At 43.7% G+C, this 26036-nt stretch overlaps 1 protein-coding gene across 1 annotated transcript in view; it reads right to left on the bottom strand.

The window, feature by feature from the left end:
- The window catches only part of LOC121555128 (contactin-associated protein-like 5), a 124890-nt gene that overhangs the window by 82796 nt on the left and 16058 nt on the right, over positions 1-26036 (bottom strand). Inside the window, exon 2 of the mRNA XM_045212056.1 lies at positions 2099-2209. Coding sequence (XP_045067991.1) covers positions 2099-2209 — 111 coding nt within the window. The remainder of the gene's footprint in view (positions 1-2098; positions 2210-26036) is intronic.

The following is a 26036-nucleotide window of genomic DNA, read 5'->3' as shown; positions in this document are numbered from 1 at the left end:
ACTACAGGGGGTATTTGACAGAAAGGGGAGGGGGGAAATCATCAATGACTAGACTTACTGAAATGTCACAGTAAAACCCACAGTATTAGATAGATTTACATGGGAGGCACTAATTGCAGCTCTTTGACCCCTTTTCTTATTGTATGTTATATTCTTCAAAATAAGGATTATAATGATAATTGCATCATACAGTAAGCTGCAGTTTTTTTTTTTTTTGTTGAAGTCAGATAAATCAAATACTTCCATACCTGGATTACCTGGATACACAAATCAGGTAAAGTGGGTACTGAAGCCAAAAAAGTTTGGGAACCACTGCTTAATTGTAAAAATGTTATAATGATGGACAACCAGTAACTGACTTACATGTACATACTGGTACCGCAGCTCTTTCACTCTATCAGAGTTCCTCTCAAATGGTACCCTGTAAATTTGCTTCATTGTCATCTGATGCTTCTTCAATATCCGGTCTATTGTGGAGATGCTTATAGAGTTGACATTTTGGAATATGGCATTGTCTTGTAGGATTGCAGCGCGGATCTGTCTCAATGTGATGGCATTATTTGCCATCACCATGTTACAGATCTCTTGTTCTTGTTGTTCATTGAGAAGCTTTCCTCTGCCACCTGTGCAAGGTTGTCGTCCAATCCTAGATATAGAAGTCAAAGGACAACACTCCATTCGTAATGTATACCTTATGTATTCCTTACAGAATGAGTTACCTATGTAATTGTATTGTTGTTTTACTTACAGTAACTTTACCACAATTCTAATGCATCACTGCACAGTGACTGGAATACTACTGTAAACTGTATCATCAATACTGTAGAAAATAAACTATTCCATAGTTTATTTTCTCCAATGTTTTTCTTGTCATTTTTAGTATCATAACATCCCATTGAGGTAAGATATTACTGTAGGCCTATCACACACACACACTAAATGAATAGGTAAATATGTAAATAAATATATTTCTTGCTCTATGCACAGTGTCCTGTCCTATACAACATATAATTCCATCATTGACTGACTACATACCTGTTTTCCCTGCGAAAGGTTTGGATGATGGAGGAGACTGTTGAGCGAGGCACATTAGGCTGCACTCGGCGACCTGCCTCCGCCATTGTGAGGCCATGGTTGATGACATGGTCTATAATTGTGGCCCGAATTTCATCCGGGACAGCATGGTGTCTTCGTGCTCCTCGGCCTCTTCCCCCTATTCCACCACCACGCACCCTTACTCCTCCTCCTCCTCTTCTTCTTCTTCCTCTTCCTCGAGCAGGCAGTTGCCCTTGTTCATTTACTTGGCCAGGTGCCTCCATGTTCCAGAAATTGTACTGGTCCTGCATGGTCAAGCTCTTTACATACATGTTTGGCAGCATTCACAGTCATGGACAGCACCTGTCAGGTAACTAAACATACTGTTTGATTGGTCATCTGAGATGTGTGAAACTCCTCCTTCGTTAGTCAAGTTCTAGTTTCACCTGACTGTCAATTGCTGTAATAAATTTATCAAATGTTCCAAGGGATTCATATATGGTATTCATGGTATTATGTTCTTGACTAATTTTGACAATTGAACAGACTATTGTGCATGTGATGACTTATACAATGAAATGACGCTGACACGTTTTGGAGCGAACAACCATTAGACTGAGAATCAACAATCAGTTTAGATCAACAAGATCTATTCACTTGGAAATTGTGCTAAATGTAGGCTACCTGTACTTAATCATTTGCAAAGATGTACTGAGACATTGAGACATGTACTTAGACATTTGCAATTTGATGAAATGAATGAGAAATTCAATTCTGTTGTGAACAATTGCCAAGTGGTTTGGAGGTTTGTCCATGTAGTTTTGAGAATGTAATTTCTGTTTCAAGAAATGAGCCAAACCAATGGAGAAAAACTGTAACACAGAAGTCATGGTAAATGGTGATTTTTTTTGGGGTCGGTAACTAGTTGCTGGACAAAGTCCTAACATTTCTGAAGGATAAAAAAAAGGGTTGAGAAATGATTATGTTTTTGACCCCTGTCGGCACGTTTAGGGTTAAGACTGAAACATGAAATTAAAAAAGATAACTTTCCATTGTAACTCACCATCTCTTCTGTTGATCTTGGAGAAGTGTGGAGCATAACTGACAGAGGACTGAGAGGAGCTCTTAAAAGAGGCCTGGGGCAGCATGGATACCAATGGGCCATTGCAGATATCTGTAAGAGTAAAATAGAGAGTACGTTAGTTCATGCTTGGGTATAATATATAGAGCTTTAGGACCAGCATCTGCTAGAGCAAGGGTGTCAAACATGCAGAATAAAACATTATATACAGTATATATACAGTGCATTAGGAAAGTTTTCAGACCCTTTGACTTTTTCCACATTCTGTTACGTTACAGCCTTATTTTAAAATGTATTAAATAGTTTTTCCCCCCTCATCAATCTACAAACACAATACCCCATAATGACAACGCAAAAACAGGTTTTTAGACATTTTTACAAATGTGTAAAAAAAAATAAAAAAAATATCACATTTACTTAAGTATTCATACCCTTCACTCAGTACTTTGTTGAAATACCTTTGGCAGCGATGACAGCCTTGAGTCATCTTGGGTATGATGCTACAAGTTTGGCACACATTCTTCTCTGCAGATCCTCTCAAGCTCTGTCATGTTGGATGGGGAGCGTTGCTGCACAGCTATTTTCAGGTCTCTCCAGAGATGTTCGATTGGGTTCAAGTCCAGGCTCTGGCTGGGCCACTCAAGGACATTCAGAGACTTGTCCCTAGGCCACTCCTGCATTGTCTTGGCTGTGTGCTTAGGGTCATTGTCCTGTTGGAAGGTGAACCTTTGCCCCAGTCTGAGATCCTGAGCGCTCTGGAGCAGGTTTTCATCAAGTAGTTCTCTGTACTTGGCTCCGTTCATCTTTCCCTCGAATCTGACTAGTCTCCCAGTCCCTGCCACTGAAAAACATCCCCACAGCATAATGCTGCCACCACCACGCTTCACCGTAGGGATGGTGCCAGGTTTCCTCCATACATGACACTTGGCATTCAAGCCAGAGTTCAATATTGGTTTCATCAGACCAGAGAATCTTGTTTCTCATGGTCTGAGAGTCCTTTAGGTGCCTTTTGGCAAATGCCAAGCGGGTTGTCATGTGCCTTTTACTGAGGAGTGGCATCCATCTGGCGACTGTATCATAAAAGCCTGATTGCTGGAGTGCTGCAGAGATGCTTGTCCTTCTGGAAAGTTCTCCCATCTCCACAGAGGCACTCTGGAGCTCTTTCAGAGTGACCATCAGGTTTTTGGTCACCTTCCTGACCAAGGCCCTTCTCCCCCGATTGCTCAGATAGGAAGAGTATTGGTGGTTCCAAACTTCTTCCATTTAAGAATGATGGAAGTCACTGTGTTCTTGGGGACCTTCAATGCTGCAGACATTTTTTGGTATCCTTCCCCAGATCTGTGCCTTGACACAATCCTGTCTCGGAGCTCTACGGACAATTCCTTTGACCTCATAGCTTGTTTTTTTCTCTGACATGCACTGCCAACTGTGGGACGTTATATAGACAGGTGTGTGCCTTTCCACAATTTTTTTTTTTTTTTTTTACATCATGTCCAATCAATTGAATGTACCACAGGTGGACTCCGATCAAGTTGTAGAAACATCTCAATTTCGAGTCTCATAGAAAAGGGTCTGAATACTTATATAAATAAGGTATTTCATTTTTTTCATTTTTAATAAATTAGCATTATGGGGTATTGTGTGTAGATTGATGAGGAACAACTTGTATTTAATCAATTTTAGAGTAAGGCTATAACATAACAAAATGTGGAAAAAGTCAACGGGTCTGAATACTTTCCGAATGCACTGTATATATATATATATACTGTATATATATATATACACTACCAGTCAATAGTTTGGACACACCTACTCATTCAAGGGTTTTTCTTTATTTTTACTATTTTTTACATTGTAAAATTATAGTGAAGACCTCAAAACTATTAAATAGCACATATGGAATCAGGTAGTAACCAAATAAGTGTTAAACAAATATATTTTATATTTGCCAAGAGTGTGCAAAGCTGTCATCAAGGCAAAGGGTGGCTATTTGAAGAAGTGTAGTGATGGGATGGACGGAGTCAGGCGCAGGAGTGTGAAGAAGGAATATGCTTTATTCAGCCCAATAAGGTAGTCCGCAGCAATGCGTGAACACGATCCCAGTGTGACTTAAATGCGTACTGGGAACCAAACATACACAGGTAAATATTCCCAGCGATAAAAATAACAAAGATGCTCAACCGAGCTAGCGATACCTCCACAAAGTAACAATAACACACAAAGACATGGGGGAGCAGAGGGAATACTTATACAGACACTGATGAGGGGATATGAACCAGGTGTGTGTGAAAACAAGACAAAACAAATGGAATGATGAACAGAGGAGCGGCAGAGGCTAGAAGGCAGGTGACGATGAACACCGAAGCCTGCCTGAACAAGGAGAGGAGGCAGCCTCGGAGGGATCCGTGACAAGAATCTCAAATATGAAATATATTTTGATTTGTTTGACACTTTTCATAGTTTACTACATGTTATTTCATAGTACAATGTAGAAAAAATGTAAAAATAAAGAAAAACCCTTGAATGAGTAGGTGTGTCCAAACTATTGACTGGTACTGTGTATATATATATATATATATATATATATATATATATATATATATATATATATATATCATAGTTTATTTTAGGGGAAAAACTACCTCAATCTCAAATGCCTAAAACCAAATTGAAACTGTGTATAAATGATAATGGACCTACATCTATACATTCTCTTAAAATAATTCACTCTGTTCAGCTAAGAATCACCGAAACGAAAGCTAGACAGTCAGAGAGGATAGAAAATTCCCACAACGAAGGATAGAGGACTATTTTTTTGGACAAACGTTTCAAATGTTGATGGCGAGAAAATATAAAAAAATTATTAATGCGGCCCTCTGGACCTCGGGTTAAGACCGAATGCGGCCCATAGGGAAAAATTAGTTTGACACCCTTGTACTAGAGGATGATTTGCCTGCAAAACTGCACTGCTCAGTTCATCTACTACCATGCTGGATAGGCAGAGCCTGTTATAGAGACATGTTATGCTACTTTAAGAATAATAACTTAAACAGAATTATCATCTTGACTTCTGTTCACCATTTTATGGAAAATAATGTTTGACTACAAGCACACTATGGGGTCTAAAGCCAAGTATTGCTAAAATAGAGGGGCCTCACTTATCCACTCCATACATCTCTCCCCAGCAGTCCATTAACTCAAGCAGTGACCCTTCAAAAGAAGGCAGTAGAATTCACAGTACCCTCGGCAGCCCTGTGTGTGTGTGTGTGTGTGTGTGTGTGTGTGTGTGTGCATGTGTATGTATGTCAATCGTGTTCCCTGTAATCCATCAGTGTGAGATTAGAGCACTTCCACCAGGCAGAAGGAGATTAAGAGGCCAGTGCTCTGAGCATGTTGGCCTCATCTTCCACTGATACAGCCCTGCCTGCCAGGCCCCAATAAGAGCAGTGAGTGGGGTGGAGCTAGCCCTGCCTGCCAGGCCGCAGTAAGAGCAGTGAGTGGGGTGGAGCTAGCCCTGCCTGCCAGGCCGCAGTAAGAGCAGTGAGTGGGGTGGAGCTAGCCCTGCCTGCCAGGCCGCAGTAAGAGCAGTGAGTGGGGTGGAGCTAGCCCTGCCTGCCAGGCCCCAATAAGAGCAGTGAGTGGGGTGGAGCTAGCCCTGCCTGCCAGGCCGCAGTAAGAGCAGTGAGTGGGGTGGAGCTAGCCCTGCCTGCCAGGCCGCAGTAAGAGCAGTGAGTGGGGTGCAGCTAGCCCTGCCTGCCAGGCCGCAGTAAGAGCAGTGAGTGGGGAGGAGCTAGCCCTGCCTGCCAGGCCGCAGTAAGAGCAGTGAGTGGGGTGGAGCTAGCCCTGCCTGCCAGGCCGCAGTAAGAGCAGTGAGTGGGGTGGAGCTAGCCCTGCCTGCCAGGCCGCAGTAAGAGCAGTGAGTGGGGTGGAGCTAGCCCTGCCTGCCAGGCCGCAGTAAGAGAAGTGAGTGGGGTGCAGCTCCTTCACTGCACCACAACTCTTTTTCCACAGAGCAGTGATCACTCCTGGATCATCACTGTGTGGCTGCTGAAGAGGATTCTAAGACATAATAAGAACTGGCAAAAGCTTGATTATATAATAACCACTGTACTCTGTCCATCACTTTATTCTCCATCCCCATACTCGTTACATCATATTGTTTTGGATGACATCCATGTTGGAGCTATCCTCCTAGAAACATTTCCACTGACTAATGACCATTCATCTGGTAGACAACAACGTCATGTTGAAAATGACATCAGAAGGCTGTTCTCGATACTTTGGAAGTGTCTTTGAGGACAGCCCACTGCATTTCATCTGACCTGAATTTGCTGCACTTAGATCACTTGCCAGCAGATGTCCCTGAATGTTGATTTACAGATTGACTATAGTGGATCAAGCTGTTTTTTAAGACCCAGATATAGACATGCAGCGCCACAGCCACAGATGCTCAACATCAGAGAAAAGTCCCAACATAACTTCACAAGGAATTATACATTGAAGTTTTAATCTTAATGTTATTAAACATTTTGTGACAAATCTGTTAAATGTTTTCAGTTTTGAGTGAACATCCTTACTTGATGTTTAAATCCCTGCCCACTACTCACTCTAAGCATGACTCTATCTATCTATCTATCTATCTATCTATCTATCTATCTATCTATCTATCTATCTATCTATCTATCTATCTATCTATCTATCTATCTATCTATCTATCGATCTATCTATCTATCTATCTATCTATCTATCTATCTATCTATCTATCTATCTATCTATCTATCTATCTATCTATCTATCTATCTATCTATCTATCTATCTATCTATCTATCTATCTATCTATCTATCTATCTATCTAAATACAAAACCCCAGTCATGGGAAGCACAAATAAAACAGAGAGCCTTAGAGAACCGATCCACAACGACCAGAATAGTGGTATTCCCCTGAGAGGGGGGAAGGTCCGTGACAAAGTCTACCGATAGGTGAGACCACGGCCGTTGTGGAACGGGCAGGGGTTGTAACTTCCCCCTGGGCAGGTGTCTAGGCACCTTACACTGAGAGCACACCGAGCAGGAGGAGACATAAACCCTCACGTCCCTAGCCAATGTTGGCCACCAGTACTTAACACTAAGGCAGTGCACTGTCCGGCCAATACCTGGATGTCCAGAGGAGGGTGACGTATGAGCCCAATAAATGAGACGATCACGAACCTCGAGCGGCACGTACGTCCGACCCACTGGACACTCTGGGGGAGTAGGGTCGGTGCGTAACGCCCGCTCAATTTCCGCATCGACCCCCATACCACCGGTGCCACCAGACAAGACTCCGGCAGTATGGGAGTGGGCTCAATGGACCTCTCCTCTGTGTCATACCGCCGGGACAGGGCGTCTGCCTTACCGTTCTGGGACCCTGGGATGTAAGTGATCTTAAAAACGAACCAGGTCAGAAACATGTTCCACCTAGCCTGACGAGGGTTCAATCTCCTAGCTGCCCGGATGTACTCCAGGTTACGATGGTCAGTCAGAATGAGAAAAGGGTGTTGAGCCCCCTCAAGCCAATGCCTCCACACCTTTAGGACTTGAACCACGGCTAACAGCTCCCTTTTCCCCTACGTCATAATTACGTTCCGCCGGGCTGAGCTTTTTAGAATTAAAAGCGCAGGGACGGAGCTTAGAAGGCGTGCCGGAGCGTTGCGACAGTACTGCCCCGATACCGGCCTCTGACGCGTCCACCTCTACCTGGAACGCTAAAGCGGGGTCCGGGTGCGCCAGCACCGGAGCCGAAGTGAACAGGTCCTTCAGTTTACTAAACGCCCTGTCCGCTTCAGCCGACCACTGCAAACGCACCGGGCCCCCCTTCAGCAGGGAAGTAATGGGAGCTGCTACCTGTCCAAAACCCCGGATAAACCTCCGGTAGTAATTGGCAAAACCCAAAAACTGCTGCACCTCTTTAACAGTGGTTGGGGTTTGCCAGTTACGCACGGCTGACACACGGTCAATCTCCATCTTCACCCCTGACGCGGACAACCGATGACCCAAGAAGGAGATGGACTCCTGGAAAAACAGACATTTCTCTGCCTTGACATACAAGTCATGCTCCAACAGCCTACCCAACACTCAGCGCACCAGGGCTACATGCTCGGCTCGTGTAGAAGAGTACACTAGGATGTCGTCAATGTACACTACCACACCCTGCCCATGCAGGTCCCGGAAGATCTCGTCCACAAATGATTGGAAGACTGAAGGAGCATTCATTAACCCGTATGGCATGACAAGATACTCATAATGACCTGAGGTGGTACTAAATGCCATCTTCCATTCATCTCCCTCCCTAATGCGCACCAAGTTATAGGTGCTCCTGAGATCCAGTTTTGTGAAGAAACGCGCTCCGCGCAATGATTCAGTCATACTCGCAATCAGAGGAAGAGGGTAACTGTATTTAACAGTGATCTGATTGAGACTACGGTAATCAATACACGGGCGCAACCCTCCATCCTTCTTCTTCACAAAAAAGAAACTCGAGGACGCAGGGGAAGTGGAGGACCGTATGTATCCCTGTCTCAGGGACTCAGCTATGTATGTCTCCATAGCCGCCGTCTCCTCTTGAGACAGAGGATACACATGGCTCCGCGGGAGTGCCGCACCTGTCTGGAGGTTTATCGCACAATCTCCCTGTCTATGAGGTGGCAATCGCGTCGCCCTTGTCTTGCTGAACACGAGTGCCAAATCCTCATACTAAGGGGGAATGTGCATTGCGGGCACTTGGTTCGGACTCTCCACCGTGGTCGCCCCAATGGAAACACCTAAACATCGCCCAACACACTGGTCAGACCATTCCTTGAGAGCCCTCTGTTGCCACAAAATGGTGGGGTCATGGGTGATTAACCAAGGAAGCTCCAGCACCATGGGATACGCAGGAGATTCAATCAGGTACAACTGAATTTTCTCCTCATGACCCCCCTGCGTCTTCATCTTTAGTGGCGCTGTGACCTCCCTAATCAACCCAGATCCCAACGGGCGGCTATCTAGGGCATGGACAGGGAAGGGTGCATCAACGGGCAGGAGGGGAATCCCTAACTTAGTACAACATTTCTGATCAATAAAATTCCCAGCTGCGCCTGAATCGACTAGCGCCTTATGCTGGGAATGAGATGCAACCTGAGGAAATACCACAGGTATACACAAGTGAACAACAGAGAGCTCTGGGTGAGTGGGGCGCCTACTCACCTGAAATGACTCCCCAGTGCGCGACCTGTTGCCCCGATTCCCTGGAGACCCTTCCCAGCACCTAGCCGCAGTGTGTCCTTCACAGCCACAGTTGGTGCAGGGGACGGCCCCTCTCGGGTTCTCTCTCCTTCTCTCTCTAGCACCAGCACCCTCGAGCTCCATAGGGCTCGGCTCGGAGGTGCTGGGGGATGGAATGGACGGCCCGAACTCGGGACGTCCGCGGGTGGCCAGCAGGGTATCCAGACGGATGGACATGTCCACCAGCTGGTCGAAGGACAGATTGGTGTCCCTGCAGGCCAGCTCTCGACGAACGTCCTCACGCAGGCTACACCGATAGTGGTCGATGAGGGCCCTCTCATTCCACCCCGCATCCGCCGCTAGAGTCCGGAAATCCAGGGCGAACTCCTGTGCGCTCCTCTTCCCCTGTCGGAGGTGGAACAGACGCTCCCCCGCCGCTTTACCCTCAGGAGGGTGATCGAAAACAGCCCTGAAGCGGCAGGAGAACTCCGCGTAGCTGATGGTGGCGGCGTCTATTCCCCTCCATTCGGCGTTGGCCCACTCCAACACCTTGCCGGAGAGACAGGAGATGAGGGCGGAAATGCTCTCGTATCCCGAGGGTGCCGGGTGTATGGTGGCCAGGTAGAGTTCCACCTGAAGGAGGAACCCCTGACACCCGGCTGCGGTGCCATCATACGCCCTCGGGAGCGAGAGCCGAATCCCACTGGATTCCGGAGCTTGTCTGGTGGGGCTGGCCGATGGTGGTGGTAATGTAGGAGGAGGTGTGGGCACGCCTCCCCTTTCCCATTGGCGCAGGGTGTTCATCACCTCCTGCATGGCGGAGCCGAGTTGCTGGATCCTGGCGTCCTGGCAGCTGACCCGATCCTCCAGCGACTCGGTCGCCACCGCTGCTCCTGCTGACTCCATAGTAAGGTGTGTTGTTCTGTCACAAGCTGATGTGGATGCGGTGTTGGAGTCAGGCGCAGGACACAGAAGCTTAGTCGAAACGACTTTAATTGTCACAAAGACAATAACAAAAATAACGGGCCTCAAACACAGGAGGCGAGCGATTACGCAAACAGTGCGTAAAAACACTAACAACTAGAGCACAATAAAGATTCACCAACGGACAGGGGGACAACAACACACAACTGCAAACAAAACCAAAGGAAACTTATAGGTGACATAATCAATACATAAGACGAAACAGGTGCACCAACAAGACAAAACCAAACAAACATAGAGAACATCAAGCGGTAGCAGCTAGTACTCCGGGGACGCCGAACGCCGAAGCCTGCCCGAACAAGGAGGAGGAGCAGTCTCGGCGGAATTCGTGACAATCTATCTATCTATCTATCTATCTATCTATCTATCTATCTATCTATCTATCTATCTATCTATCTATCTATCTATCTATCTATCTATCTATCTATCTATCTATCTATCTATCTATCTATCTATCTATCTATCTATCTATCTATCTATCTATCTATCTATCTATCTATCACTATCTATCTATCTCTATCCATCCATCCATGTCTTTTTATATAATCTCACACAATCCATCAGGCTCTGGGGATCATGGAGCCCATTCGACACAAAGCCACCACCTTTGATCCTGACGGCCTACTTCTCACAAACCAGGGGCTTGGCAACATCCTCATGAATGTCAGGTTAGTCTTTCATCTCTGTAAAAGGACCTGCTCCGTTACACCAAAACATAAAACGCATGCAGTATGAGACCTTGGTACAGTGGAAAGGGTAAACCAATACAACTGTTATGCCACAGCAGCAAACGTAAAGCAATCAGTAAGGACATAACTCTTACAGGTCCCTGAATACAAAGACAATATCGGTAATACACTTATAATAACACATGTTTTATGAACAGTGTTTTTTGTTTATAGCCTTCATCTAGATTTTGCCACTGAGATAAAACCCTGGGCTGTCAATCAGGAAGAATTATGGGCAAAGGATGATTTGCCTGTAAAGCTGCACTACTCTGCTCAGTGCCTCCTTGCCCTGGGATAATTTAAAATCTTTCCAAGTTATAAATATGATCGTGCCACAGCACACTCGCTATGCAAAAGTACTTGGGCTTAAATCTTAAACACACACAATGATAAGCGTGTTTGCGCGCGCGCACACACACATACACACACACAATTTGAGAGAAAGAGACAAGAACATAAATATACACAAAGAAAACCAAGAGCTCTTTCTGTAAACTCAGAGCTTGTTCGGTAGATCCTGGCAGGGCATACTGTAGCAGCACTGTGTGATGTGAGAACCCACAACAATCAGAGACATCTTGGTACCTCCAGGCTAGTAGAACATAGCTGGGGTTATCAGTGATTGTGTTTGGGATAAGAAGAAAAGAAGCAGCATTTCCCTCCACCCCCCTCTGCTCCCCAAGGTGTGCCATCATGCAGTGATGCATGGTAAGATGGATGGCTGTGAACACATGTAGATGCACACAGTGAGCTCTCTATGATTAAGGCAGCCCCTCGCACCTCTCTGATTCAGAGGGGTTGGGTGCATTCAGTTGTACAACTGACCAGGTATCCCCCTTTCCCTTTCTGTACACCAATTAATAACAAGGGCCATAAAGAACATATTTTTGTCATGTAAAACAACGACCCATATCTCATTTAGTCAAATCAAATCAAATTTTATTTGTCACATGCTTGGAAAAACAACAGGTGCAGACTAACAGTGAAATGCAGAGGAACACAATGAGTAATGATCATTTGGTTATATACACGGGGTACCAGTACAGAGTCCATGTGCAGAGTTACGAGGTATGTAATCTGCTTTTAGTTTTAATACACCGTGTTGCTGGAATATATTTCAAAATACATTTAATCTTGATGTTCTGGTGCCGTTCAGGCAATTTAAAGTAATGATTGGGGACTTATTTGTGGAGGAATGTAACTGTTTTTCTGGATGATTTGTGATGTTTTATTTGTGCTTCCCATGACTGGGGTTTTGTATTTAGATAGATAGATAGATAGATAGAGGTAGATAGAGGTAGATAGATGGATAGATAGATAGATAGATAGATAGATAGATAGATAGATAGATAGATAGATAGATAGATAGATAGATAGATAGATAGATAGGATAGATAGATAGATAGATAGATAGATAGATAGATAGATAGATAGATAGATAGATAGATAGATAGATAGATAGATAGATAGATAGATAGATAGATAGATAGATAGATAGATAGATAGATAGATAGATAGATAGATAGATAGATAGATAGATAGATAGATAGATGACAAATGACAGTACAAAAACAAACATTCTGTGAGTGTTATCATCAGGGATTTAGCTCATTAAAATCCACTAAACATTGCCCTTAATTCTACTTTTCACACTATATTTTCTCACGCTTTTCGGTGGATCTCTACGGTGGATGATGAATTTGGAAAACAACTTGCTCTCTTCGAAATGTGCAAATACATTTTATAACACAAATGCCCCTGAATTGACTTCCATCCCTCGCGCTGCTCATTAGCCCGCATTCCCTCCAAATCTTTGTTCTAAACAAATAGTGCTCCACAAAGAAATCAAGCTCAATTACGCCAACAAACTGCAATTTGTAGCATATGCGGCTGGAATATTTTTTGCTCCGTTTCAGGCCCCTGCACACCTGACAATGACTAAGCAGCATGGTGGGAGTGGAGGATGGAGAGCTGTTTAAATAATGACACTAAACAGAAGGAACAACACTACCAGTGGCGATGTTAGCATGTAAATCTTGGTGGGTCAAACTCAAAACAATGTGTTTAGATGCATGCCAGCAAAGCCACTACACAACACAACACTAAACAATACATGAATTAGGACTATAACGGTGACAAATGGTGCCAATTGGTGCAAATTTTGTCATCAAAGTCTGGCATTCTCTGGATTTATGGTGCTTTCAAGACAACTGGGAACTCTGAAAAAAACAAGGTTGAATCATGATGACGTCAGTGATCTTCAGGTCGTAGCTCTAGAAAGAGTCCCGAGTTCCGACTTGAAATTCCGAGTTGAATGACCGTTCAAAACGTATTTTCCCAGTCGGAGCTATTTTTTTCAGAATTCCCAGTTGTCTTGAACTCACTAAAGTCTGATATTTCCCAGTTCCGAGTTTCCAGTTGTTTTGAAAGCAGCAGAAGTCATGCTGGGGATTGACAGCATGGCCAATGTTGAATGTTTATCCTTTTAACCGCTTAAGGATTGGACCCTTTTTTTCAATTTTCGCCTAAAATGACATACACAGCAGTGTGTGTGCAAAGTTTCAGATTGATCAAGTGAAGCATTGCAATACCGGACTATTTTGTATCAAGTCTGCCCAAATGTGCCGAATTGGTCAATTGATACATTTTCAAGTACATAATTATAGAGAACATACAAAAATGATATGGTAATACAAAATGTAAGTTTACACACTCCCAGGAATGTCATACATGATTAGCTTATACACTAACTTTCACACATCTAGATGGCCGGGCGGGTTGGGTGTGGAGCCAGAGACAGCAGGGTTCAAACTGTAGAACCCAGTTCCTACATCTGAATATAAAAATGGATTTCATATTTATATTTTATATTATTATTATTATTATTATTATTATTATTATTATTATTATTATTATTATTGTTGCTATTTTATCAAACAAAACTATGCCATATTTTATCTCTGGGACCCTTAGGATGACAAATCAGAGCAAGATTACTGAATCATTATTTACCTTCAGAGGTGAATGTATCAAAGCAGTTGCCGTGATACGTTTTTTGTTGTGTACTCTCCTCAAACAATAGCATGGTATTTCTTCATTGTACTAGCTACTGTAAATTGGACAGTGCAGTTAGATTAACAAGATTTTAAGCTTTCTGCCCACATAAGACATGTCTATGTCCTGGAAAGTTTGCTGTTACTTACAACAGTCATGCTAATTACATTAGCGCACATTAGCTCAACCGTCTCGTATACGGGACACTGACCCCGTAGAGGTTAAGCTTGGAAAAGAGACCCTTAAACCCAGACTTGGACCACACATCCACTTCACTGAATAGCAGGCTAGTGATTGCTTTGCAATGTTTGCAGATAGCCAATGATTCCTTCCAAAACACTCATTGTTGAATTTGCGATTTTCAACTTGTTGCGTAATGATTATGTCCAATGGCCGATGAGCACTGATGTTTTATCTATAATTTCCCTTCATAATTTATCTTCATATGACAAGGATTGAAAATGATTTTTCAGTAGATTGTTGACTTGACTCATGATGATGACTGCTAGCTTGCTAACTAAGATTTTGAAAGTATGATGTTAACATGATCAGTCCAATCAAAGCTACTGTAGATCTGTGGCCCATGATCTTGAGCCTTCTTGGATGGGCACTTCTAATGTAACTCTATGGCAGCACCCAAGGGGCTTGAGTTCCGAGCTCTCCCTGTAGATTTTCCGCAGGCTGCCCCACCTTCTACAGAAAGAACTAGGCTAGGCTGAAACGCCTGCATTTTGGAGCTGCCAAAATTACTTACTCAAGAAAGCAAAAAAGAGACCATGTTTGTATGTGGCTTTATTAACTCAATTATAAATTTTTTACATTGTTTGCAAACTGATATGTGACACCTATTAATGCCAAAATAACATGCAAAACAGGGAAAAAAATTATAATAACAATAATTTTCAAAAAGTTTTTAATTATTTTTAGCTAAACAGATGGGGCTCAAAACATGTGGGGCTCAAAACAGGTGGGGCTCAAAACAGGTGGGGCTCAAAACAGGTGGGGCTCAAAACAGGTGGGGCTCAAAACAGATAGGGCTCAGCCCCACCTGCCTTGAATGACGGGTCGCCACTGAACACTATACTGTCTGTTAAGATGAAGGAGTTGAGGATGGAGAGTTGCTTAAATACTGACACTAGACAGAAGGAACAACACTATACTGTCTGTTAAGATGAAGGGGTCTCGGTCTCAGTTATTATCTCTATAGAAGTATAAGGAGAGACTGTCCCCCTGAGACTTAGACGTAGATGCTCAAAGGAGCTTCCCGGGTGTTAGGCACAGCTGGTGCTGTCTACCCCCCATTCTACCTCCTGTCTACGCCCTCTGTCTACGCCCCCGTTTGCCCCCCGTCTACCCCCAATCTACCCTGTCTACCCCCGTCAACCTCCCTGTCGACCCCCCTCCCCCGGTGTCTAACCCCCTGTCTTCCCATGATGCCTCACTCCCATCAGGATCCAGAGGAACAATGGCATAATCCAGTAAAGAATGTCTGTTTGCCTCCGGTTGGTATCGATAAAGCATCATCTGATACCTCACATGGATTCATAGACTGGTCCATCTCATCTCTGTTCTAGCAGAACCATTGAGTACGGCTGAGGTATCAGTTGACAATTAGGCTAGCTACAGACACAGGCTGAATTGGAGGAAGTGCAGGTCGATACATGTGATTGAGAAACACAGAGCTGTACTGTATCACTTTACATCCAATAATGTGTCCGATAGAGTGAGCAGTAAAACAGTTCAGAGAGACAGAGAGAAAGCAGTGATAACTGATCTGAGGGCTGACGTGTAGGATTACTTATAGACCAACAGATCACATGACTATCACACACTTCATTAATTCAAGAGATTTTACACTGGTGGTGAGAATTCTCAATCAATGCACAAAGGAGAAATAACACAGAGGGTTCTATTTTCGGCTGGCGGTAAGGAGGCGCACCAGTGTAAAAACTGGCGCACTGGCATTTTTCACCCCTTACGCCAGGTTCGGCAATTTACCTATCTCACATCAGCTCGCATGCGCTGACGTGGGAGAGGTGGAAATATTTTAGGTGTGTCCTTAAAAAACGTGCGCCAATATGCCCATTTCAGTCAGCGCAACCAGGGATATTTAAGACCGACCAAAAGCTGATCTTAGCGGTAACGCAATTGGTTATGACATTGATTTTGCCAGCGGAGGCACACACAGTAGCCTTATGTACATCACCAATGTTTTATTAAAATATCACAAGCCGCAAAACAGTCTGCAGACATTACCCTTTTTTATTTATATTGGACATTATTTTTGTCCAGTTTCTGTGAAAAGTTTGGACTCATTATGTGCGATGCCCATTGCATGAAGGGTTTCAGTGACTGTAGGAAGCCTTTTTAGGAACATATGGTTATTCAAAAAGAATGCTTATTGTTTTTCTATCATCTGGTCAAAAAATGCATCTTCAACTTTCCTCTTTGTTGGACTTTAACTGTGAAATCGCGGGAATTCCGACCGCTGTCCGCATTGCTGAATCAGCTTGTAGGCTATTTGCCTGTTTGTTTACCTTTCACGTGGCAAAGTCATTACTGGCCATATCAACAGCGATGGTAGGCTAGAGCTAAGTATACTGTATTTGGGAGCAGTAACGGTGGACATTCCCCCTTTCACTTTATATTGGATATTTTTCCAGCTCCTGTGAAAAGTTTTGTTAGAAGTGGATTTTTATAATATACAGTACCAGTCAAAAGTTTGGACACACCTACTCATTCAAGGGTTTTTCTTTATTTTTACTATTTTCAACATATTAGAATAATAGTGAAGACATCAAAACTATGAAATAACACATATGGAATCATGTAGTAACCAAAAAAGTGTTAAACAAATCAAAATATATTTGCAATTTCAGCTTTGTCAAAGTAGCCACCCTTTGCCTTGATGACAGCTTTGTACAATCTAGGCTTTCTCTCAACCAATCTTTGACTGGTACTGTATATGTTTTATATACGTTTGTCTTAAATAATATTATAGTCACTTCTACATACTGAGTGATATTGTTGGGGAATGTTACGAATGGTTAACAAGCAATGATTTGTACTAATAATGATCTATATTAATTTAGTAACTATTGACTATGACATATGATAACCAACTAATACCCAGGGGCGGTCAGGCCTTAGAAAAAACAACAGCATGATAATAACACTTGAAGTAGTAACAAAGACAACTTGTAGGAAAGACAGTTGGCTGATTTAGGCAGAAAAGCTAATTGAGACGTGATGACAGACACTGATATGGTTTTCGCTTACAGAGGAGTTCTCAGAGAAAATGTATCTCTGCCCAAATATTTCCCAAGCACTACAGTCTGACTTCTGCAACATCTAGAATTCATCGTTGTTCGTTATCAGGCACCCGTGGCCTGTTTTTGTCTTACTATCAGAACAGCTGCAAGATTGCTTTGTCTGTATGATACATTTTACAGACAAGATGAGTATCGTTTTCTATCTACGTACAAACGTCATTTATATACATACGGCCTACCCACAGTTCTATGTTAACCAGTCAAGTAGCAGGCTTGTGTGACAATCAAAGGAGGAACTCTAGGACTTCCTCCTGAATCTATGTGTTTATAATAATCTGTCAGAGTGCGTTTTCCTGCGTACTTCCCGGAATTAAAGAAGTTGAAGTGAAGTTCTGATTTTCTCCTCACCCGTTCTTTCAGTTCCTCCATAGGGCTTTAATCTTGCTTATTGACAACATTTGGAATGTCCATGGCTCAGACAAATGCGTTTTACAGTAGGCCTATAGCTGTGTGAATGCTATGTTAAAAATATATTTCCATATTGAAGCCATGCTATTACCGTTCAGAAACATAGTCGATATATTTAGCAAATATGGGATAGGCCTACATTTTGTTATTTTGTTTCAGGTTGGCATACATGGTAGTGTCGCCACTCTTTTGATTCATATCTCTCCTGATTAGTCTTTCTGGTTGCATCACCTCTGTGTGACAGGCGACTCCACACTGAACTCATCATTAGCCAACACTGTGTGTCACTATGCAAAGAAACCAGAGGTTACTGGCTGATTGGCCCCTGGTGAATACCAGACTGGAGCCAAGAGGCTCCCATTGGACGAGAATGACAGCTTGGCTTCCATATCCCAGCAGCCCCAGATGGTGGGCCTGATACGGCTGCCCTCTCTCCTGCCTTTGGAAATGTCACCCAGACCACTCACATTAAACACAGTGTTGAAGGCTCACCTCCATTAGAATTGGGAAATAACTCTTACAATACCGTCTGGAGAAACAGTACAAAGATGGGCAGACTGTCATAGAAAAAGACAACAGGTTTCCCAATCCCAGATGAACCAATTTGGCCATTTGGTTTCCGAAGCTATGCTGTTATAGCTACCCGTCTGGCTCAATCATGGCTCCTGCTCAAAATGTTTGCAGGATCCACCCTAATCCCTGTATCATCAGTTGAATCTGCAGAGTAATAGCTACTTACAGAAAATGCTTGGCGGTCTTCCCAAGTTAAAAAAATTGCTTCCCGTCTGCTCGGGCCACTTCAGAGAGGAAAAGTAAGGAAACATACCTTGTTATTCTTATGACTCAGACAAAGCTCCTGCATCATTTGTCTCTTATTGGCATGGTCAATATTACGTGGGCGTTTGTAATCCTTTGCCAGTAACACCAGAAATAAATAAAATATGGAATTTACGGACTGTACTGCTATTTGTAGCATATTCAGTGCACTCTATAGATCGGGAATGCTGTTCCATCAGTTTGTGAGAGATACGATTGGAAATGCAAAGGCCTCCACTGGCGCCACATTCATCAAATAGATGTTTCCTCTCCCAGGGGGCCAATCAATTATTGCTCTAAATAGCCTTATATCATATATCTTAAAGTTGTTGTTTTGTTTGTTTGTTTGGTTTTAGCATAGACCAATACCAGTTAGCTGTCCTCTCTTCAGACCAAATTAAATATCTTATGATAAACAACCAAGGATAATACAATGTTGACACATGCTGTAGAGAAACATTGGAGATGCATTTACAGTGATAAATGAGGATTCATTCTCCCTCCAGTATACAGTATACACTATGGGTGGTTGTGAGGAGATAACATGATCAAGCACAGGTGTATGATAGGGGAACAAAAAACAACCCTTTACAAAGGGGTATACTGTCACATAATGAGGTGTACCATATACACACCAACATACATCATTGGTTTAATACTACCATACCCCTTTCTTCATCCATTAGCTTCATGTACTGGATGTATAGGGTTCCTCTTTAATGACACCCTTAGCAAGGCCTCTCATCCCTACTATCACTGAATACGTTAGGCTACATTCAAGGGTAAGTCATTTGTTGACTCCTGTACTAAAAGTAACCCCCGTCTACAGCACAAGCCGGAGGTTGCCTAGAACAGCTTTCTAATGTGATGATCAAAACTTTGGAAGAACCAAATACTTTTTTCCTTGCATTTCAAATTAGCAACATGCTCCCTGAAGTCACACACCAGTGGTAGTGCAAAACAGCCTCCATCCATCCATCCACATCCATCCATCCATCCAGCCACACTTGAAATATAACAAAAGACAGAGAAACCTGTTTCGTTTCATTAACGCAGTAGTAATTGAATTCTTCTGGGAAACATGTAGGAATCTCTATGAATAAGGCATACTGAAAAAGAAAATCTATTGTAATCAACCTGATTCGTTGACTTCTTGTTGCCATTGTGATGTCTTGGCTGTGTGTGCCTTCCACATTTTGTTGTGTTACATTAAATTGATTAAATTAAGATTTTTTTGTCACTGGCCTACACACAATAACCCTTAATGTCAAAGTGGAATTATGCTTTTCAAAGATATTACAAATTAATAAAACATGTAAAGCTGAAATGTCAATAAGTATTCGACCCCTTTGTTACGGCAATGATAAATAACTTCAGGAGTAAAAATGTGCTTAACAAGTCACATAATAAGTCGCATGGACTAACTCTGTGTGCAATAATAGTGTTTAACATGATTTCTGAACGACTACGTCCTCTCTGTACCCCACACATGATCTGTAACATCCCTCAGTCGAGCAGTGAATTTCAAAAACAGATTCAACCACAAAGACCAGGGAGGTTTTCCAATGCCTCGCAAAGAAGGGCAGATGGGTAAAAATAAAAGAAGCATACTTTGAATATCCCTTTGAGCATGGTGAAGTTATTAATTACACTTTGGATGGTGTATCAATGCACCCAGTCACTACAAAGATATAGGCGTCCTTCCTAACTCAGTTGCCGGAGAGGAAGGAAACAGCTCAGGGATTTCACCATGAGGCCAATGGTGACTTTAAAACAGTTACAGAGTGTAATGGCTGTGATAGGAGAAAACTGAGGATTAATCAACAACATTGTAGTTACTCTGTATTTAATTTTCAATAAATTCGCTAAGATTTCTAAAAACATGTTTTCACTTTGTCATTGTGGGTTATTGTGTGTAGATGGGTGAGAAAAAATATACGTAATCCATTGTGAATTCAGGCTGTAGCACAATACAATGTGGAATAAGTCAAGGGGTATGAATAGTTTCTGAAGGCACTGTATATCCACACAGTGAATGATGCATCACATGGGTAAGAGCACCTTTGCCTTGAGGACTTTACCAGTCCTGCCAAGCCATGCCAACTCAAACATTCAATAACCCCATCACGAGAGTACCTCATGCAATGAGGACTTTACCAGTCCTGCCAAGCCATGCCAACTCAAACATTCAATAACCCCATCACCAGAGTACCTCATGCAATGCAGGCTTTATCAGTGGGTGACCTTTTTTTGGGGATATTTGGTTGAATGTCAATGTGTTTTAGTACAGTGAGGGAAAAAAGTATTTGATCCCCTGCTGATTTTGTACGTTTGCCCACTGACAAAGAAATGATCAGTCTATAATTTTAATGGTAGGTTTATTTGAACAGTGAGAGACAGAATAACAACAACAAAATCCAGAAAAACGCATGTCAAAAATGTTATAAATTGATTTGCATTTTAATGAGGCAAATAAGTATTTAACCCCTCTGCAAAACATGACTTAGTACTTGGTGGCAAAACCCTTGTTGGCAATCACAGAGGTCAGACATTTCTTGTAGTTGGCCACCAGGTTTGCACACATCTCAGGAGGGATTTTGTCCCACTCCTCTTTGCAGATCTACTGAACAGCGCCGGAGAAGATGGCTGCCGTTTTACAGCCCTCTAACCAATTGTACTATTATGTGTGTTTTTCCGCGTTATTTGTAATTTATTTTGTACATAATGTTTCTGCCATCGTCTCTTATAACCAAAAAGAGCTTCTGGATATCAGGACAGCGATTACTCACCTCGTATTGGACGAAGATTTTTTCTTCAACGAGGCGGCCGCGAAGGATATCATACAGACACCCGACAAGGCCCAAATCCCCGTCATTCGCGTGAGGAAGAGACGGAGATATCGTGGACGGAGATCGGGGTGCCTTGTAAGGATCCGACGGCGAGCGAGTAAACTGCCTCTTCCATCAATCCTATTAGCCAACGTTCAATCTTTTGAAAATAAAGTGGATGACTTAAGATTACGGTTATCCTACCAACGGGACATTAAAAACTGTAATATCTTATGTTTCACCGAGTCGTGGCTGAACGACGACAATGATAACATTCAGCTAGCAGGCTATACGCTACATCGGCAGGACAGAACGGCTGACTCCGGTAAGACAAGGGGTGGCGGTCTGTGTATATTTGTAAACAACAGCTGGTGCACAAAACGAAATACTAAGGAAGTCTCGAGGTTTTGCTCGCCTGAGATAGAGTATCTTATGATAAGCTGTAGACCACACTATTTACCAAGAGAGTTTTCATCTATATTTTTCATAGCTGTCTATTTACCACCACAAACCAATGCTGGCATTAAGATTGCACTGAATGAGTTGTACAAGGCCATTAATCAACAGGAAAACGCTCATCCAGATGCAGCGCTCCTAGTGGCCGGGGACTTTAATGCAGGGAAACTTAAATCCGTTCTACCTAATTTCTACCAGCATGTTAAATGTGCAACCAGAGGGAAAAAAACTCTAGACCACCTTTACTCCACACACAGAGACGCATACAAAGCTCTCCCTCGCCCTCCATTTGGCAAATCTGACCATAACTCTATCCTCCTGATTCCTGCTTACAAGCAAAAACTAAAGCAGGAAGCACCAGTGACTCGGTTAATAAAAAAGTGGTCAGATGACGCAGATGCTAAGCTACAGGACTGTTTTGCTAGCACAGACTGGAACATGTTCCGGGATTCTTCAGACAGCATTGAGGAGTACACCACATCAGTCACTGGCTTCATCAATAAGTGCATCGATGATGTCGTCCCCACAGTGACCGTACGTACATACCCCAACCAGAAGCCATGGATTACAGGAAACATCCGCACTGAGCTAAAGGGTAGAGCTGCCGCTTTCAAGGAACGGGACTCTAACCCGGACGCTTATAAGAAATCCCGCTATGACCTCCGACGAACCATCAAACAGGCAAAGAGTCAATACAGGTCTAAGATTGAATCGTACTACACTGGCTCTGACGCTCGTCGGATGTGGCAGGGCTTGAAAACTATTACAGACTACAAAGGGAAGCACAGCCGCGAGCTGCCCAGTGACACAAGCCTACCAGACGAGCTAAACCACTTCTATGATCGCTTCGAGGCAAGCAACACTGAAGCATGCATTAGAGCACCAGCTGTTCCGGATGACTATGTGATCACGCTCTCCGTAGCCGATGTGAGTAAGACTTTTAAGCAGGTCAACATTCACAAGGCCGCAGGGCCAGACGGATTACCAGGACGTGTACTCCGAGCATGTGCTGACCAACTGGCAAGTGTTTTCACTGACATTTTCAACATGTCCCTGACTGAGTCTGTAATACCAACATGTTTCAAGCAGACCACCATAGTCCCCGTGCCCAAGGACTCTAAGATAACCTGCCTAAATGACTACCGACCCGTAGCACTGACGTCTGTAGCCATGAAGTGCTTTGAAAGGCTGGTCATGGCTCACATCAACAGCATTATCCCAGAAACCCTAGACCCACTCCAATTTGCATACCGCCCCAACAGATCCACAGATGATGCAATCTCTATTGCACTCCACACTGCCCTTTCCCACCTGGACAAGAGGAACACCTACGTGAGAATGCTATTCATTGACTACAGCTCAGCATTCAACACCATAGTGCCCTCTAAGCTCATCACTAAGCTAAGGATCCTGGGACTAAACACCTCCCTCTGCAACTGGATCCTGGACTTCCTGAAGGGCCGCCCCCAGGTGGTAAGGGTAGGTAACAACACATATGCCACACTGATCCTCAACACGGGGGCCCCTCAGGGGTGCGTGCTCAGTCCCCCTCCTGTACTCTCTGTTCACCCATGACTGCATGGCCAGGCACGACTCCAACACCATCATTAAGTTTGCCGACGACACAACAGTGGTAGGCCTGATCACCGACAACGATGAGACAGCCTATAGGGGAGGAGGTCAGAGATCTGGCCGTGTGGTGCCAGGACAACAACCTCTCCCTCAACGTGACCAAGACAAAGGAGATGATTGTGGACTACAGGAAAAAAAGAGGACTGAGCACGCCCACATTCTCATCGACGGGGCTGTAGTGGAACAGGTTGAGAGCTTCAAGTTCCTTGGTGTCCACATCACCAACGAACTATCATGGTCCAAACACACCAAGACAGTCGTGAAGAGGGCACGACAAAGCCTATTCCCCTCAGGAGACTAAAAAGATTTGGCATGGGTCCTCAGATCCTCAAAAAATTCTACAGCTGCACCATCGAGAGCATCCTGACTGGTTGCATCACCGCCTGGTATGGCAACTGCTTGGCCTCCGACCGCAAGGCACTACAGAGGGTAGTGCGTACGGCCCAGTACATCACTGGGGCAAAGCTTCCTGCCATCCAGGACCTCTATACCAGGCGGTGTCAGAGGAAGGCCCTCAAAATTGTCAAAGACTCCAGCCACCCTAGTCATAGACTGTTCTCTCTGCTACCGCACGGCAAGCGGTACCCGAGTGCCAAGTCTAGGTCCAAAAGACTTCTCAACAGCTTCTACCCCCAAGCCATAAGACTCCTGAACAGCTAATCATGGCTACCCGGACTATTTGCACTGCCCCCCCACCCCATCCTTTTTACGCTGCTGCTACTCTGTTAAGTATTTATGCATAGTCACTTTAACTCTACCCACATGTACATATTACCTCAACTACCTCAACTAGCCGGTGCCCCCCGCACATTGACTCTGCAACGGTACCCCCCTGTATATATAGCCTCCCTACTGTCACTTTATTTTACTTCTGCTCTTTTTTTCTCAACACTTTTTTTGTTGTTGTTTTATTTTTACTTTTTTTGTTTAAAATAAATGCACTGTTGGTTAAGGGCTGTAAGTAAGCATTTCACTGTAATGTCTGCACCTGTTGTATTCGGCGCATGTGACCAATACATTTTGATTTGATTTGATTTGAGATGTTCTCCAAGTCATTAAAGGTTTTGAGGCTGACGTTTGGCAACTCAAACCTTCAGCTCCCTCCACAGATTTTCTATGGGATTAAGGTCTGGAGACTGGCTAGGCCACTCCAGGACCTTAATGTGCTTCTTCTTGAGCCACTCCTTTGTTGCCTTGGCTGTGTGTATTGGGTCATTGTCATGCTGTAAAACCCATCCACGACCCATTTTCAATGCACTGGCTGAGGGAAGGAGGTTCTCACCCAAGATTTGACAGTACATGGCCCATCCATCGTCCCTTTGATGCGGTGAAGTTGTCCTGTCCCCTTAGCAGAAAAACACCCCCAAAGCATAATGTTTCCACCTCCATGTTTGACGGTGGGGATGGTGTTCTTGGGGTCATAGGCAGCATTCCTCCTCCTCCAAACATGGTGAGTTGAGTTGATGCCAAAGAGCTCCATTTTAGTCTCATCTGACCACAACACTTTCACCCAGTTCTCCTCTGAATCATTCAGATGTTCATTGGCAAACTTCAGACGGGCATGTATATGTGCTTTCTTGAGCAGGGGGACCTTGCGGGCGCTGCAGGATTTCAGTCCACATCGTAGTGTGTTACCATTTGTTTTCTTGGTGACTATGGTCCCAGCTGCCTTGAGATCATTGACAAGATCCTCCCATGTAGTTCTGGGCTGATTCCTCACTGTTCTCATGATCATTGCAACTCCACGAGGTGAGATCTTGCATGGAGCCCCAGGCAGAGGGAGATTGACAGTTCTTTTGTATTTCTTCCATTTGCGAATAATCGCACCAACTGTTGTCACCTTCTCACCAAGCTGCTTGTCGATGGTCTTGTAGCCCATTCCAGCCTGGCGTAGGTCTACAATCTTGTCCCTGGTCTTGGCCATGGTGGAGAGTTTGGAATCTGATTGATTGATTGCTTCTGTGGACAGGTGTCTTTTATACAGGTAACAAGCTGAGATTAGGAGCACTCCCTTTAAGAGTGTGCTCCTAATCTCAGCTCGTTACCTGTATAAAAGACACCTGGGAGCCAGAAATCTTTCTGATTGAGAGGGGGTCAAATTCATATTTCCCTAATTAAAATGCAAATAAATGTATAACATTTTTGACATGCGTTCAAATCTCACTGTTCAAATAAACCTACCATTAAAATTATAGACTGATCATTTCTTTGTCAGTGGGCAAACGTACAAAATCAGCAGGGGATCAAATACTTTTTTCCCTCACTGTAAATGCCATCCAACATACCACTGGGGAGATAATATTGATCTGTCTTTCTACATTTAACTGCAGGTGTGCTGTCCATCTCTGTTCCATCCAGATAATCACCAGCAACAGTTACGACTGCGCTTTACACTGTACAAAAACATAATAATTGGTCCATTACATGACGTCAGATATAT

The sequence above is a fragment of the Coregonus clupeaformis genome, chromosome 40 (assembly GCF_020615455.1).
Source record: "Coregonus clupeaformis isolate EN_2021a chromosome 40, ASM2061545v1, whole genome shotgun sequence".
Classification (NCBI taxonomy): domain Eukaryota; kingdom Metazoa; phylum Chordata; class Actinopteri; order Salmoniformes; family Salmonidae; genus Coregonus; species Coregonus clupeaformis.
This window is presented reverse-complemented; position numbering and strand designations above follow the sequence as displayed.